Genomic DNA, 18,398 nt, shown 5'->3' with positions numbered 1-18,398 from the left:
TGCTAAATGTAATGCCTACAATTCCATGTGTGTGTGTGTGTGTGTGTGTGTGTGTGTGTGTGTGTGTGTGTGTGTGTGTGTGTGTGTGTGTGTGTGTGTGTGTGTGTGTGTGTGTGTGTGTGTGTGTGGAGGGGGTCCCCAGTTAAAATATGATTATTTGGGCCAGGAGTTGCCGTTGCGGGCCTCGCAGCCTGAATATTCTGGGCACCCTTGTATGTGGTAGGGGTTCTCTCCCCTATAGTCCAACTCCTATACCCTACCACAGACAGAGCTATAGCCTGTCTCAGATTGGCATACCAATGTGGCATGATGCCAAATGCCAATGTCACACACAGGGTCCTTGGGGCCCGGCCGCCCGGGGGTTCTAAGGCAAGTTTAACCACTTCGTTTTTTGTTAGTTCTCTCCCTCTCTTCCCCTTGTCCCTCTCCATTCTTCGTCTTCTAATCTCTTCTCTTATATGAAAACAACAAACAACAAAAGATGTGACTGACAATAAAGTTGATTCTGATTCTGATTCAGCTATTTAAAAAATAATAATATGTTTATTATATTTTAACACAAATCTTGTAGGCCTGTGCATATCTTCAGATGGGGATGTGCAGTGCGGTCAAATACCGTACATTAATTTGGAGAATTAGCCATACTGTTCTAGACTGAGTGTAGAGCCTCATCATACTCAATGCATTCTCACTCTACAGCCATCAGCCAAATGGGTGACCGTGATGGACGGCTTGGTACACATTGGACCATAGGTCACCATACCGGATCACATGAAGTCTACTTGAGAGTGAGAACATGTTTGTGTACTCCCAAGAGCGGAGGAGCCTGTATAGGTTCATCTCCTCCTGAGTCCTCCATCTTGGTGTATTGAGTTGTACTTGAAATGTACTGTGATTCTGCAAACTGTTAATCAATCAATCAATCAATCAATCAATCAATCAATCAATCAATCAATCAAAATAAATCTTCCCCTATGGTGAATGGATCTCGGGTAGCCTACTACATTGCTGTAAGTAAGTAACACCACAGGCTCTCCTCCAGGGGCAATTGCCAACCCTAGTGTTCACAATTTTACCCCCCCCCCCCCCCCCCCCCCCATTCATCTGAATTCATATCATCTCAAAATCAATACACTATCTGTACACTATGTGACATGTTAGATATTCTGTAACAAACCACATGACACGTTTATTTACCACTTAAGGTCAACCCGGCAAAAATAAAAGTTTGAAAGGGCCGGGCACATGTAACGGTGTAGCACTGCCACCTAGTGGACAAACCTGTTTGCCAGCGTGTGCGTGTGTTGTGTGTGTGTGTGTGTGTGTGTGTGTGTGTGTGTGTGCGTGTGTGTGTGCGCGCGCGTGCGTGCGTGCGTGTGTGTGATGTGCTATTTTCAAAGGACCTTTCTACATTTTATACATTTGAAAACATGTGGAGACATTTTGCATAATGTAGGCCTACTCAATTAGTATTTCTATGCAATATTGATAGCCTACTTGTCAAACTCAATCAATTCATTAAAGACACTACAGCTATATACTGTGTGATGCCTGCCTGTCAGAGAGGGACACACACGCACACACGCACACACACACACACACACACACACACACACACACACACACACACACACACACACACACAGACACACACAACAGACGTTTTACAACATTGCGAGTTTGTGCCGGTTTGTGCTCGTGCTGCTAGTTTGAACCAAAAACAAGACCAAAGCTGGTGTCATGTTTCACTTCTCACTCTAAAAAATGAAGAGGAACAAACTCCAAGCACAATTCTCACATTACAGCAGAGATATATACATTTATATAAACCAGCAACCACCAATAATTCGGTGAAAACTAAAAAGTATGTCAAATAATAATAAAGTCAATGGTAAAAGTACTCATATTGTGTACTTAAGTAAAAGTAACAATACAACAATGTAGAAATACTCTGTATTGTAAAAGTAGCCTACTAAAATATAGTTGAGGAAAAGCACAAAAGTATTGGCTTAAAATATACTTAAGTAAAAGGAAAAGTGCTCATTATGCATACTTTATGCACAATGTCCCATTTCACAAGTACTTTAAGTACAATTAGTTGCTTTTACAAATTACAACACTGAATACATTTAAATTGGGATGATGCTTGCATTGCATGCAGGTTATTCCATTTCCAATTCCCCATCCCACCCTGGCCCTTTAAGAGAGCGTGGGACTCGACTCGTCGTTACAATGTTGCCTTCAACTCAACAGCACAGAGAGATCAACCCAAAAATACCGGTACAGGTTGGAGTAGAGGCGTATGGGATGTCCTTGTGGGCTCGCTGACTTTTAAAGGAGACTGTCCTGTCCTGTGCAGGCTGTGCTGTTGTTGACTTGACTTGACTACAACAGCTAACAGTCCAACTTTGGAATGCCGGATGGTCAAATAAACAGATGAAGTTCACCAGAGATATCTGTCGTCTGTTGGGCATAGGTGGCGGTAAGTGGAGCAAGCTGTCACTCGTTTTGGTGCTTACAACTTTTAGGCTGCAACTCATATTTCTTTCGCAAACGATCGTACGTAGCCTACTATGCAATGACTGACACTGACACAGGAGTTTAAAACAGCTGTGAATCGTTTATTATCAGTGATTATGATTAATAGCTTAAGAATGCGGTGTGATCTGGTGTGCGCGCTTTTTATTCCTTTCCAACCATTGACTCTGCATTTGCTTGATATCTATATAAAGGCTATCAGTATCAGAGAAAACCTGTAGTTGAACACAGTTACCGCGGCCGCAGCTGAGCTCTATATAGAGACACGCAGCGGCATATGTCAACAGTTGCATAATTGTGTCCAGACATTGCTTTGCTGAGAGTGGAGAGAAGAGAGAAGTGCACTGTTGCAAACATCCGCGGGCTACTTTCCTTTATTTCTTTGGAAAAATAGCAGTGCCAGTTAGCACTCGACTTTGCATTGATTATGTCATTATTACAGTGTTACAAATGTATAATAATATTATATTATGCAAATCAGTTCCCCAGTAGATGTTAATTCATTAGTTCCACTTTACATAAACCAAAATTGTGTTGGGTGTTGTGGGAGTAATTTAGGGCCGGATTTACAGTAGTCTAGGGGTCCCTGGGCAGCTGGGCTAGTCAGGGCCCGCCCCCCTTGGGCGTGCACCATGCAATTAGAACAAATAAAAATGGGGTATTTTGGTTTAATTTTGGTGTCATTTTGGGGTAACTAGCCCCCCCAAAAGAGAGAGAGGCATGCAGACAGACAGACAGACTAGTCGCTGTCCATGGTGGGCTTTAGACCAGATCAGCTTTCCACAGCTACCCCACAACACAGCAGGCACTGAGTGCAGACAGCTGAGCAGAAGCTCTCAATGTTTTATTTTATATATATATTTTTTGCCTGGTCCCCCCCCCCCCCCCCCCCACCTCAGGATCCAAAACTATGGAATGCACTTCCCATTATAACTGCAACCTCATTCCCAATCTTCCGCCGTAGTCTGAAAACCCACCTTTCAGACGCCTGTAGCACTTAACCTACCCCCTTAGATAGCACTTTTTGTAGACTTAGATAGCATTTGATACAGACTTATAGCATGTTATGTAGACAGCACTAGAATTGCATTGTATGTAGTCATAGCACTTCATAGTATATATGTATAGTGTAGTATAGTATATATGTATAGTTTATATATGTATAGTTTCATTATATAGATATTCCACTGTTACGTTCTTAGCTTACACATGTTTCATGATAACTACTTTTTATGTATGTGCTGTATTGCCATGCTTTTTGTTCTTGCTTAATCTAAATCGCTCTGGATTAATAGTGTCTGCTAAATGCCTAAATTGTAAATTGTAAAATTGATGCAGCCCACTCTAGCCCTACGGTAAATCCGGGACTGTGTCACCACTCACCTAGCCTGGCTAATAAGCCAGACCGAATCAGCCGTTGGCAAAACAGAAAATTGCCTGCCGGCGGATTACGGTCTGGAGAGGCTCAATTGTACGCCCATTTCCTACACCAGAGAACTGGTGTGGCCAATCGGGACACGGGCGGGCTTTGGTACAGTGACGTTCAATGCTTGAGACCTTTGACTGACAGTAGCTCTAACCAATTGCGTCAAAGAGAAAATGTTTGAACCCGCCCCCCGGGAAACAAGATCCATACACAGCATCTCCAGACTCAAATACCACACGACAGTGTGATTTGAGTCTGGCTTATTAGCCAGGCTACCACTCACCACCACAGAGGCCGAGTGGGTTCGACTGCATGGTGCCTCTCCTCCGGCAGAACAACACAAGTTGGCCTGGGGGTTGTGTTGTGTGTCCTTTCCTTGTTTCTGCACTATAGCGCCACCTACAGGTTGGCCAGGGGTGTGGTTGTGATGGACAGTTTAGTCAAAATTGCCATGATGTATTATGAACCCTTTTAACACTAACGCTTATGTTGACACATTCTTCAACATCGGTCATGGGCCACAGACATGCATGGTGGTGAGAGGTGACCTCATGTGAGCTGTGTCATTCCAATGGAAGCATGGCCATTTGTGTACCATGATCCCAGTTTGAACCAGAAGAAGAAATCACTCACATGTTTTCATGTATGTTTTTATGCGTGTGCAATGCGTATGCATAGTGCAGGGGATGGCACAAGTCAGTTTGGCTTCGGGACTGTGTTTTTCTAAGACAGGGGTCTTCAACAACAGGGAGTCTGGGACCCCTAGGGGGTCCTCAGAGTTACTACAGTGGGACTGTCAAATCTGTGTGTGATATAGGATAATCTTTCTACAGTAACCATACTTTTTTTTTTTTTTTTAAGATTTATTTAATGATAATACAATCATCATTTAAAACAATGAATTACAGAATCAAGATTTTCTTTTTTTTAAACAAGACAAGACAAACTAAAAAAAAAGAAGACAAAAAACAGCAAAAAAAATAAATGTTGTTAAATTGCATCTGTCTATGTTTGGTGGAAATCAGAACCCTCTGAGCCCTCTCTAAAATGATTTCCCAATCCACATCATCATAAGTGCATCCCAAGTCTGTCTCCCATTTATGTTTAATGTTCAATGTATTGTAAATTGGTAAATTATTGTTTAGAATACTATATATGGAGGAAGTTACTCCTTTAGTTGAGGTGATAAGACTACAAAACATGTGATCCTCCAGGGGGGATTTTTCCGGAATATTCGGGAAATCTATAGATTTTGCTTGAATCCAATGTCTAATTTGAAGATATTTAAAGAGGTCATGGTTACGTAAATTAAATTTGGCTGACAATTGTTGAAAACTTGATACTACATTGTTGCTGTATAAGTCACCCACAGTCCTGATTCCATTATTAACCCATCTCTGCAATACTCCATCAGCTATGGGATAAGGAATATTAGGATTTTCCCATAATGGTGTCTTTCTCATTAGAGATGTATCTATCCTTAATCATTTATGAGATTCCTGCCATGCTTCAAAAGCGCTCAAGATAATTTTTCGTAAGCAAAGAGAGGTTCTTCTTTGCACCCAAAAAAGGTACGATTTTCAGGGGAGTTAGGCCCAGGTCTAGTTGTTCTATACGTAGCCACCTAACCTCACCAATCTCAGAGTGCAACCATATCCATAAAGGACGGAATTGCGAGGCCAAATAGTAACATCTATTACTTAATTTGACCCGCGGTGTTTTGCTCTGCCATAAAAAGAAGGAAATTATTTTGTTAAGATCTTTAAAAAACCTTTTAGTTATAGAGAATGGGATGCATTGAAATAGATATATATATTTTGGTAACACTATCATCTTAACTGCATTCACTCTTCCGATTAGAGACAAAGGCAGATCAGCCCATCTTAAAGTGTCAGACTTAGTCTTCTCCATAAGGTTTAAGTAATTGTCTTTGATTACCATATCCCGCTCTTTTCTGATATTAACTCCCAGATACTTGAACCCGCTAGGACACATTTTCAATGGATCGATAAGATCCCCTACATTCAGATCCTGTGTATTTAGAGGTAAGACCTCACTCTTAGTTAGGTTGAGCTTATATCCTGATGCTGCGCTATACTCCCGTAAACACTGGAACAGTGGAGGGACCGAACCAGCCAAGTCAGTCAGGTAAATCAAGACATCATCTGCATATAGGGATATTTTGTGCTCCGTTGTACCAAATTTCACTCCAGAAATCTCACCATTAGCTCTAATTGCAAGGGCAAACGGTTCAATGGCGATTGAAAACAACATGCCTTACACCTCTAGAAAGCAAGAAGGTGTCCGACAAGAGCCCATTAGTGAGAATTTTAGCTTTTGGAGCAGTAAAAAATGTTTTAATATATTTTATAATTTTTTCTCCGAAGTTCATTTTTTCAAGAGTCTGAAACAGGAAACTAGGTTCAATCCTATCAAACGCCTTTTCGGCATCCATAGATATTATTAATGTGGGCTCCTTTGTCCTTTGAGTAGTGTTTAATATATGAAATAATCGGCGTACATTGTTGTCTATCTTTCCCAGGTTTAGGCAATAAGCCTGACCATCCAATGCTTCCTTAATCATATTTGTTAAAGGAGGCAGCAATTTGTCTGCAAATGATTTATAATATTCAATCGGAAAACCATCTGGTCCAGGGGCTTTATTATTTTGTAGAGAGTTCATAGCCAGGAGAACCTCCCCCTCAGTTACATCAGCATCTAAGCATTCTTTATCTTCTATATTGATCTGAGGGAGAGGTACGCCCTCCAAAAACTGCTCCGCAGCAACATTATTGTTGTTGTTATGATCAGATTTATATAATGTTTGATAAAAACGTTTAAATTCAGAGTTGATCTCTTTTGGACTAGTCAGAACTCCACCCCCCTCAGTAACAATAGAGTCAATGATCCTGTCTGTATCCTCCTTTTTAATCTGCCAAGCTAGAAGTTTTCCAGTTTTATTTCCATATTCATAATAGTGATAGTTGGTCCTGGCCAAAGCAGCCTCCGCCTTATTAGTGCACAAATTATTGTATTGAATCCGCTTAGCAGTCAAAGTGTTAAAAATATCCGTTCCATTGGTTTGAGAGTGTTGTTGTTCTAGTCCTACAGTAACCATACTTGAACCCTAGCTTCCCTATTCTGAGGGGAACTTTAGCCAAAAATAGCTCTGCAAGGCATTGTCAGCTAGTAGATTGGCTATTTTCGACAAAGAGGTTTGGTGTAGAAAGAAGGAAAAAGGGTCTCTCAGCTTAGTCAGCTATAGGTTGTCCTTGGTCTAAAGAACAATGAAGACATAATCAATGGCTAATTTAAGAACTGGAACTTTTTGACAGACTGTCTTATAGAATAATAAATATATATGAATGGCTATTACTATAAAAGTAAAGAAAACTGCACCTACTGACTGCAGTCAATGGCCTATGCTCCATGAAAAGGAGCGATTGGCATGAGTTATCAAATTCTACATTGTGAGAATAGAAATACTTGGAGTAATAATTTAGTTTCAGGCCACAACATGCTTGAACGTTGCACTAAGTATAGGACATTTAGTTAATTAAAAAGTAAAAAACAAACCAAAAAAAAAACACCTGGAGACAGACAGACAGTCTCCCTTTGGAACAGAGATAAACAGGTTTCATAGAGTAGGAGCTCAAGGTCTTATATAGCGAGAGAACACCTGCCTGTCATCCACCCCTATACACTCTCTGAGTTACAGAGCTTTAAAGGTCCATTTAGTTGCAAACTGTCACTAATTTAGCTGGGGGGACCCCCTAGAAGTCAGTCAAGGACCCCTGGGGGTCCGCACCCGGACCCCTCTTTGAGAAATCACTACTATAGTGTCTCTGTCAGGTGGAAACCTCATATGTCCATAAAAAACTGTTACTTTTCAGGATTCAAATTAAAAAATAAGCAAAAAAAACAAAAAGCAGATCGACAAGCTCGAAATGCGTCTCGAAACGCAGCGCGAAATGCGTCTCGAAACGCAGCGCGAAATGCGGCGCGAAACGTGACGCGAAGCAACGATCGGACTGTCAGATATTGTAAATTATTTTAAAATAAAATGTGGGATATCATCGCTGGCGGGCTACGGTGTTGCCTAACTGTCGTGATAATTGTTTACATGTTGAAAGATTTTCATATATTTTCAAACATTTTCGGAAATAGCATATCTACAACATGTGGCTATTTCCAGTATTAATGTTTAGTTTTAGTTTTTTTAAATACCAGTAAGACGCCTGGGGGCATCCGCCTGGGTGACAGCAGACTGCTGGGCAAGCGCTGGTGCTTTGGCATGGGGGGTAAGATCTTAATTTTCGGGCATGTTGATAACTTTGAGGCAGTCCCGTCTAGAGTTTAAATGGACAGGTATCAGTCAAAAGGGAGACAAAGAAGAGGAAGGATGGATGGGGAAGGATCAACATATGGAATGTCAGAACAGGTCAGCTCCATATATGGATATCTAAGGGTTTGAGGTTTGAGGTAGAGTTGCTGGCCAATATGGATGACATCAGGGATCTCCATATATGGGCTTAAATTGACATTCCACTCATTTTCAACATTTTATTATGTCATTAATATACCTTAGAGCTGTTGTGTGGAAATAATAAAAAGACATGGTGAATCATGGTGAATTTTTTTTGGGGGGGGACCTTTTTATTTTAACAGCTCTAAGGTATATTAATGAGTGTAAATGTTGTAATGTGTAAAATGTTGAAAATCTTCTTCCTGAATGCCCCTTTAATATTGATGACATCGAGGATCTCCATCCCTGATGATGTCACGTGATGTCACGTGCCCGACCAACCAACCAACCAACAGACACACTGACGGGAAAAGCACGATTCCATAGTTAACTGCGACCTTTGGTCGCAATAAAGTTACCAGAAATACCTTACCCTAAAGGGGAGAAACAACAGAGCTTCTTAATACGGAACACTTGAGAATCAGGAGTTAAACTACTAGTAAGCCGCCCTGAGGGCGAGAAGCAACCGAGGTCGCGTGCACGCATCCGCCTGGGTGACGGCAGACTGCTGGGCGAGCGCTGGCACTTTGGCATGGGGGGTCAGATCAACATATGGAATGGCCATAGATGGAGCGTGTCACAAGGCATGACCATATAGGCGTGATGTGACACAATGCAGGTTTTCATAGTAACTGCGACCTACAGTCGCAATTAAATGTCAGTAATTTCTTTGGTAGCCTATAAGTTATTTATTTGTCATCTACCCTGTGCAACTTAAAAGCCTAAAAGCCAAAACATTCATTATGTTCCAGTGTTCAGCTACAAAAACACAATGAAATAGTTAATCGCAATATTCGTGTGACAATTAATTGTCTGTAAAATGTCATACTCGTGACAGCCCTAGCAGCAAGCCGCAAGCGTCTGTGTGTGTGTGTGTGTGTGTGTGTGTGTGTGTGTGTGCCCGCGCACGTGTGTCTCTGAGGATTTTACTGAGTGTTTATTTCTGCAGGTGTGCGCTGTCTCACCATTATGCAGTGTGAAAGAAGAGCAAGACGATAATTAGCGTGAATTGAAAGCTGTTATTATCATCATTTTAGTTTCCTGTCCCTTGAACTGATTCAATTAGAGACTAGACTAGAGAGATTAAAAGGACAAGAAGAGAAAGAAAGGATCGTTGTGAGTGTGTGTGTGTGTGTGTGTGTGTGTGTGTGTGTGTGTGTGTGTGTGTGTGTGTGTGTGTACGTGCGTGCGTGCGTGCCATAGGGAAGTAGCTATGGTGGTGGGAAGATGCATTCCTAAAGGGTTTAATGTGTCGATACTTTATAAATGCTGTGTCACAATCACAGCTTGCGAAATGTAGACTCACTGCTTGAGTTTAAGTAATATCCACAGATTGGATCTATAAATGTAGACTGGTATGAACGTACGGCAGTGGTTTTCAACCAGTGGTCCGGGGACCACCAGTGGGCCTTGAGGGGGTTCCAGGTGGTCCCCAGCTAATAGGGCGCTGCTCTTGTGGCGACCAGCAGCAGGTTTTAGTTTAAGGAGTGTCTGTGCATCGTTTTAACTGTTTATTATGTTTGTCTTGTCAGAACAGGCCTAGAGTTTTCGGGTATTTATTAAGTCATACTTGTAGCTCAGGAGGCTAAAAGATGGAGTTTCTAAGAGTACTACTTTTGATGCTTTTAATGGTTTTTGCATGGAGTCACCAACACTCACAAACATTTCAGTACTCGAGGGAGTTTCTCCTAAATCTACAGTGGAATCGTCAGAGCCTCGATGCGACACTCTCTTCACAGACTTCCAACTTTAATCCAGGAATAGTCGGAGATTCTGTGAATGTAAGAGATGGCCTCAAGAAATCGGCATACATCAGGAAAAGAGGAAAGAAGGGTGGCGTGCGTCAACGTCTAAGGAAACAGACGCAAAACAACCGCGTCCCACTACCCTCCATAATCCTGGCCAACGTCCAATCTTTGAGGAACAAAATGGATGAATTACATGGGAATATCAGTCATCTACGCGAATACAGGGATGTCTGTTTGATGGCATTCACTGAAACTTGGCTTACTGACTCTGACTCTGACACGTCATTTGACATCAGCGGCTTCGGATCGCCTATACGGCTGGACCGGGACAGTGAGGTAACACACAAAACACAGGGAGGAGGGGTGTGTCTATACATTAATCGGAGATGGTGTAATAACTTCACAGTGCGTGAACGGTTATGCACGCCCGATATAGAGCTCCTGTCCGTGTCGGTGCGGCCCTTTTATCTCCCAAGGGAATTTCCCCAAGTGTTTATCACCGTTGTTTACATTCACCCAAAAGCCAACGCGGACATCGCAGCGAACACCGTCTTCAGAGTGACACAGTCATTGCAATCTATCTCCCCTGACGCGCCCAACATAATTCTGGGAGACTTTAATCATTGCAACTTGAAGAAAACTCTAAACAGTTTTTATCAATATGTCAACTGTCACACACGGCGCAACAAGACTCTGGATCTATGTTATGGCTCCATTAAAGGAGCATACAAATCAGAGGCGGGCCCTGCTCTCGGATCTTCTGATCATAACATTGTACACCTTCTACCCGTTTACAAGACTAAGGAGGGAGAAGGTGCGGAAAAGACAGGTGAAGATCTGGAATGAGGATTCCTCTCTTGCCCTGCAGGGGTGCTTTGACTGCACAGATTGGTCTGTGTTTACAGAATCATCTGATAACATTGATGAAATCACAGAGGCTGTGTGCAGCTATATATCATTCTGTGAAGACAACGTTATTCCCACTAAGACTGTTAAGGTTTTTCCTAATAGCAAACCCTGGGCATCATCAGCCCTTAAAAGCTTAATCCACAACAGGAGTTAGGGAACTAAATAGAGAGATCAAGTCTGAAATAAAAAAAGGTAAACTCAGGTACAAAAACAAAATCGAAAATTCCTCAGGGAAGCATGGAACGGCATGAAATCTATGACAGGGTCAGATGATAAAGGCCATAAACACATCTCCATGCCTGGGTTTAACTCAGATGTACAGCTGGCCAATGAGCTAAATAAGTTTTACCTAAGATTTGAGAATCAGGACTTAGCTAATAAAATTAATGAATTAAAAAACGAGACTAGAGCCCCTCCAGCCCTAGTTATTGACAAAAAAAGGGTGGAAAAACACCTCAGACACACTAAGTCAAAAAGTCCAGGGCCGGACAACATATGTGGCAAGGTTCTCTCAACGTGTGCTGAACAGCTCTGCAGCATTTTTCATTTTATTTTTAACTTATCTCTTCAACAACAGCAGGTCCCTACGTTATGGAAACAGTCCACAATTGTCCCAGTTGCCAAAATTAGGACCCCAAAGTCATTAAATGACTTCAGGCCTGTTGCTTTGACTTCATTAGTAATGAAATGTTTGGAAAAGCTAGTCAAAGATAACATCCTAAAGCAGGTGGAGAAATCTCTAGATCCCCTGCAGTTTGCATACAGGTCTGGAAGAGGTGTAGATGATGCCACTATCACCCTACTGCATTTCCTGTACCGCCACCTTGAGGGGAAAAAAACACAGGCCAGACTGTTGTTTGTCGATTTTTCCTCTAATCAGTTATTTTAAACTGGATCTTAACCTTGTTGGCTGGATCATAGACTTCTTAACTGTTAGGTCTCAGTGCGTGAGGGTAAATAAGGTCCTGTCTTCTCTGTTGCTCTCCTCCACTGGTTCTCCCCAAGGCTGTTGTCTCTCCTCACTACTGTATATTCTGTATACCAACGACTGTTGTAGCAATCACCCTAACAGGTATATTGTCAAATTTGCTGATGACTCTGTGATTGTTAGCCTTCTTGAAGACAATGAGGTACAGCATGGGCCAGTTGTCAATGACTTCATATCGTGGTGTGACAAGTCATTCTTACAGTTAAATGTGACCAAAACAAAAGACATGATCATCAGCTTTAGAAGGACTCCTCCCAGTCCTGCTCCTACACTCATTAAGGGCACAGAAATTGAAATTGTAGAGAGCTATAAATACTTGGGTGTCGTTCTTGACAACAAACTCTCATTTGACTCTCATGTTGCCTCTACATCAAAAAAAGTCCAGCAGCGTCTTTTTTTTCTGAGGAAAATGCGTTCTTTTAATGTCTCGTCTGTGATGATGACTCTTTTCTATAGAAGTTTTATTGAATCTGTTCTCATGTTTTGTATGGTTGCCTGGTACGGTAATCTGACCCTGGCAAACAAGAACAGGCTCAGCAGCCTCGTCAAAGTGGCCAGTAAGATTTCTGGGAGAACCCAAGCCCAACTCATAGAACTGTACAAGAGGCAGATGTTTAAGAGAGCCTCCTCCCTCCTGGAGGCATCGGATCACCCACTTCGGTCTGAGTTTGAACTGTTGCCCTCAGGTCGTCGGCTGAGGGTGCTCCACTACAAAGACTAATCGGTTCAAACTACTTTGTCCCGGCTGCTATTCAACTGCTGAACAGCAGATAGCACTTTATTCTTGCCTCTTTGCACATACTGCCCACTAATGCACTTTTGCTGACTTTGCTACTTTGAATGTCATGAATTCTCTGTCTCTAGTGCCCTGTTCTTAGATCTCAGTCTTGTATTGAATGTTGTTGTTGTGTGTATTTTTTACTATGATCTGGGGGCCCGTTCCACGAAACTTGGATTAGAGATTAAACCGGGATTTAACAGATATCCTGGCTTAATATATCCTGGATCAGCGATTAACCGGTTTCATGAAAGCTGGTTAATCTTGCCAGATTAATTTAACCAGTTAACCTGGATATGTTGAGGCTTGATTCGGTTTCATGAAAGTGATGCTACATTAGTTACCATGGAAACTAATGCTTTGGACTTAGCCTGCTCCGGACCAGGCTAACAGCCAGGTTTAACCTAATCCTGATGTCTTTACTGTTCATTAAGCAGTCAAACTGATCACAAACCAATGATGTTTTCCACACTTATTCAATTATTATAGATTTATGTTGCCTTATTTTTATCGGTCCGCATTAAAGGACTAATTTAAGCACTATATAAAATCAAAAAAACAAAATATATAGGCTGCACAACATCATGACAGCTTGTGAGCTTGTAGATCAGCTGCTTTTGGTGAATGTTCCCCAGAATAGGTTTGCTGTCGTGCAAGTGCACGGTTAAGAAGAATTATTATGCCCAGGCGGTGGCGTAACCGTCTGGGCACCCGACTGGTAATCCAGTCGCAGTGTGCCGCGGGTTCGACTCCCGAGCCCGACACGGCCTTTACTGCATGTCTTCCCCCATCTCTCTCCCGTTTCCTGTCAGCCTACTGTCTGTCCCTTCAAAAAAAAACAATAAAAGGCGTAAGCCGCAAAAAAAAAAAAAAAAAAAAAGAATTATTATATTATATTATATTATATTATATTATATTATATTATATTATATTATATTATATTATATTATATTATATTATATTATATATATATATATTTTTTTGTAAAAGTGAAAACCACTAAATATTACCATTACTCATTGTTTTACAACATATTACCATTGTAACGTTTCACCCACTATTGAACCCATGACCCACAGTTCACCAGTCTGGCCCCTGTCTGGACAACAACCCCCTTCCCCAAAGGTAGCTCCCTCAGAGGAGGGAGTTATGGCCAAATATCACAATGCGACAATATCATTATGCTTACAATATTAAGAATTCTGTTTTAAGTTAATAGTAGTGGTAAAATGTAAACTATATTTTTGGGGTAGTTAATCATTCAGTCTATCCACTGTTGAGAGTATGTTCTCTCTTTAATTACAGCAGCAGTATTTATTTTAGAAGCTTAAGTCCTTGTATCAGTAAGTCTTGAATAGATTAGTAATGATACTGAGATATACAGAAGGGGGCAGTAATGCAACTATTAATGATGCAAACTGCCATAATACCCCATGAAGAAGAAGGATCAGTAAATCTGTGTTCCACCGAATGGGTCTAGAAACAAAAAGCCAGGCTCTGCATTCAGCCAGGCTTTATGATCCTGGCTCGATAAATCCGCCCATTCTAAGCCTCGCTTGGCTTTAGTGGAACAGAATAAACCAGGCTGTAAAGACCAGGATTTAAAAAGCCTGGTTTTGGCCTAAATCCTGGATTAGTTAATCCAAGTTTCGTGGAACAGGCTCCTGGCTGCAAACCAATTTCCCGCAAGGGACAATAAAGCTAACATTGACCTTGACCTTGACCTAGATGGAGAGTTGCTAACCAAATATATAGATCTTTAACTGTTGAGTGTTAGAGTTCAATTATTGTTACACATCTGCATTGCTTAATTAAAGGGATATTTCACGTTCAAAAAAGCTTTTGGTCATTTCATCGTCTACTCAGTCTTATGTGGACAGTTGTTACTTGATTCAGAATTTAGATATTTGTTTTCATTTATTTTTAAATATTGTTTTTGGAAAATAATGAGGAGGAGGGCGAAGCTTCTGCAGGACCGAAGAGACTAAAGAATCCAAACAATATTTAATATTTAAAATCACACCCGTGTGAACTGAGTGGTGCAACTCCCCTCTCCCCCTGCCCCCCCCCCCCCCCCTCTCTCTCTCTCTCTCTCTCTCTCTCTCTCTCTCTCTCTCTCTCTCTCTCTCTCTCTCTCTCATTAGCAGGCAACAGTGCAGAACTATCTCTCTCTCTCTGTTTCTGGCACAACAGCGCCACTTTTGCCCCTACTGGTACTCTAAACATAGTAACATAGTAACATAGTCCCATAGTAACATAGTCACATAGACCCATAGTGACATTGCTGTTCCTTGGAGTGGTTGCACCACTCAAAAATAAATGAAAACAGTAAATTAAAAACCAGGGCCCCCTCACGTATTAGAAGGACAATATCAGTCACCAGAAAAAAGGACGGGTGTTTTTAATGAATCTATCATGGTTAAAATGGAGTTAGAATTTACAATGGGTTTGTATAGGGATGGGATGGGGCGGGGCAGCAAAATGAATATCAAATATCTAAATACTGAAACAAGTAACTTAAAAACTGTCTGGGTGTTCACATAAGACTGAGTAGACGATGAAATGACCAAAAGTTATTTTGAAAGTGAAATATCCCTTTAAGTTAATTTACAAGAAGTCTACACAATTTAATTATCTCTCCTAATGGTACCATCATCAATACAGAATGGAATTGAGGACAAAATCTTCGTCAACTAACAACATATTCGTTAGTTTTGGATCTGAGAGGCTACATCTCATCAAATGGTGGTCTGTGTGGCTCAAATACCCAATAAATAATGGGCCTTGATATGAAAAGGGTTGAAAACCACTGACGTACGGTCAGATGTTCCCAAACATTTTAATGTCAAGGATCCCCTAGTTTGATTTGCATTATTAGGCTGTGGGCCAGCCATCATAACTCTCAGAATTACAGGCCATTAAGGGTCCATTAAATGGACCCTTAATGGCCTTGATCAAAAGGACTCCATTTGATTCCTAACAATCAACATTTTGGTTTGTGGGATCTCACTTTGGTTTAGGTAATACCTCCATTTGCGGTATTTATCACAGTATATTTGCATATTGTCTCTGTCTCTGTCCAAAACTGTTGCTTTTCAGGATTCAAAACTAGCAAACTCGAACGGGTCACTTTGCTATACGATACGATTCTCTACAGGAGTTTTGATGATTGTGTAAATGTTTATTTTGTATATTTTGAAAGAGGTCAAATGAGGTGTAATAGAGTGAGACGGTGACATGTCGACTGCCGTGGCCTTTGAATCTTCCTCTTATTGTTGTACTGTAGGTACAGTACAGAACAAAGGCCTTGTGCTGGAAAATCCAATAACTGTCTCATGAATAGTTCTGTGTGTGTGTGTGTGTGTGTGTGTGTGTGTGTGTGTGTGTGTGTGTGTGTGCGTGCGTGCGTGCGTGCGTGCGTGCGTGCGTGCGTGCGTGCGTGCGTGCGGGAGATGTGTATGTGTGCGTGCACACAATATAAAGTTGGAGATCGTGAGGGAATGTGGGAGAACGATTGGATGCCATATTTCCCTCTTCAAGCCTTGAGTCTGTGTCTCTTTCCTTCTCTCTCCCGCCCACATGTTAATTGTTTGTATTTTTTCTTTTCCTTTTCTTTTCTTGTTTTCCAAATTTTTTATCAGTGCTGTGAACGCACACAGCTTCTCCCATGGCCTTGGGAATCTGATACACCACGGGGACTTTCCGTGTCACACAGTAAAACGCAATCTGTTTCTCATTGCGCGCATTGTAGACTTCTGTAGCAACACATGAAGAATATACACATGCTGTCAAATTAACCACAAATAACCCAATGTCCTTCATCATCGTATGATGAATAGAGAGTATCTGTGAGCTTGTTTATATCATTGGATTGTCGGTGTCGGGCATAAACCTCTTATCTCCATATTCTAACTTTATGTGTTTTTTCGTAAGTTAACGCCCTACTTGATCATACTACAACCTCACACAAAAGTAGCAAATGTAGCAGATCCACAAACTCGACAGGCAGATTAGCACATTAGATCGACAGATTAGCACTTTGTTGCTGTTGGGCCTTGTTTAAGTAGTTTAATGCTCCTATTTTTGTGTGACACTCTCTTGTATGATGAAGTAGGGCCATTATTATTATTATTATTTATCTCATATCATATCTCCATAGTTGAAATGGAGATATGCAGTTTCTGCCCAACAGCGACTGTAATTTCCAAAACGTATTACTCTACTGTTCTTCCTGGTCTGTTGGTTCAGAAACCAGATTGTCTGGAGGAAGTGGCTGTTCTGCCAGTGGCCTTGTGGCTGCAAAGCCATGCACTGTGCCAAGATGCAGGCCTCTGCCTGCCTGTCTGCCTTTCTTTGAGATTCTGTGTCACGTGACATCCACCCACCCTGACACTGTGACACATGGCAGACGCTAAGCAGTCAGTCATTATTATTACACACTGACAACAACACAAACCCTTGGCTGCACCACATGGCTTTTACGGTACCACCACTGTTCATTTTGACAGCACATTTTGATTTAGTTCTAGTCATAGTCTTTTGAATAAAATTCCATTTACTTTAGTCATATGTTTTGTCATCTGAAATGTTTCAGATTTAGTCTAGTTTTAGTCGACTAAATATCTTAAGATTTTAGTTTACTAATGTATTTTGACAGACCTTGATGGCCACACATAATTTAATCATCATAGCTTAGTTTTTATTTAGTTTTTATTTGTCATGGAAGAAAGGTAGTCGACGAACCTTTTTTCATCATAGCTTTAGTCTATGAAATTAACACTGCTTACCACATGGGGCATCAATCTCTGAGGTGAGTTATTATAATAATTCATTTTAAGAGAATAATTTCCTCTTCAGGATTCGGGAACTGTCATTTCACATGACATGATTCTCTCACCACAGGCACATACTCATGTTGATTGACGAGAGTCTGAATGGGTAGCTCGTTTCATGGCTGGGGACAGGCATGAGCATATTTGGGCACAGACACATGGGCACGTACGCACGCACACACGCACGCACGCACGCACGCACGCACGCACGCACGCACGCACGCACGCACGCACGCACGCACGCACGCACGCACAGAAACAGATTCCACTTGTATAGCACTTCTCCTCTCTGAAGAAGCATGTCTCAAACTATTTACAGTAAAAAAACACTGCATGCTCGATGGGCGTTCTGCTCCCTCCCTCCCTGCCTCCGTCTATGCTTCAGTTTCTGAGCTCTACTCCATTGTGAGGGAGGCGTTGTTGTGGCCTTAATGCCCAGCAGATTCCGTTTCCACTCATTCCAGAACTCTGTCTGAAGAGTCTATTTTCAAACTGTGGCTCCCTCTCCTCCACTAGCTTTTCATCTGTCTGACATCCTGCATTCCAGGGAACATTCGAGGCCTTCGAGGCGTTTCAGCTGATCCTCCCGTTATCCATGGCGAGTGCCACGCCACGATCACTGAAACGCTCTTATAGGGAGCTGTGTGACTAAAT

At 41.6% G+C, this 18,398-nt stretch overlaps 1 protein-coding gene across 2 annotated transcripts in view; it reads left to right on the top strand.

The window, feature by feature from the left end:
* The first annotated feature begins 2,300 nt into the window (after window positions 1-2,300).
* The window catches only part of LOC306921908 (uncharacterized protein), a 44,309-nt gene continuing 28,211 nt past the window's right edge, over window positions 2,301-18,398 (top strand). For both annotated transcript variants that reach the window (XM_079499218.1, XM_079499217.1), the window contains exon 1: window positions 2,301-2,482. In XM_079499218.1, the coding sequence (XP_079355344.1) occupies window positions 2,437-2,482 (46 nt within the window). In that variant the 5' untranslated portion in view covers window positions 2,301-2,436. The remainder of the gene's footprint in view (window positions 2,483-18,398) is intronic.

This window comes from Electrona antarctica (genome assembly GCF_951216825.1).
Source record: "Electrona antarctica genome assembly, chromosome: 4".
Lineage (NCBI taxonomy): Eukaryota > Metazoa > Chordata > Actinopteri > Myctophiformes > Myctophidae > Electrona > Electrona antarctica.
Note: the sequence above shows the minus strand (reverse complement) of the source record. Positions and strands in the feature narration are given on the sequence as shown.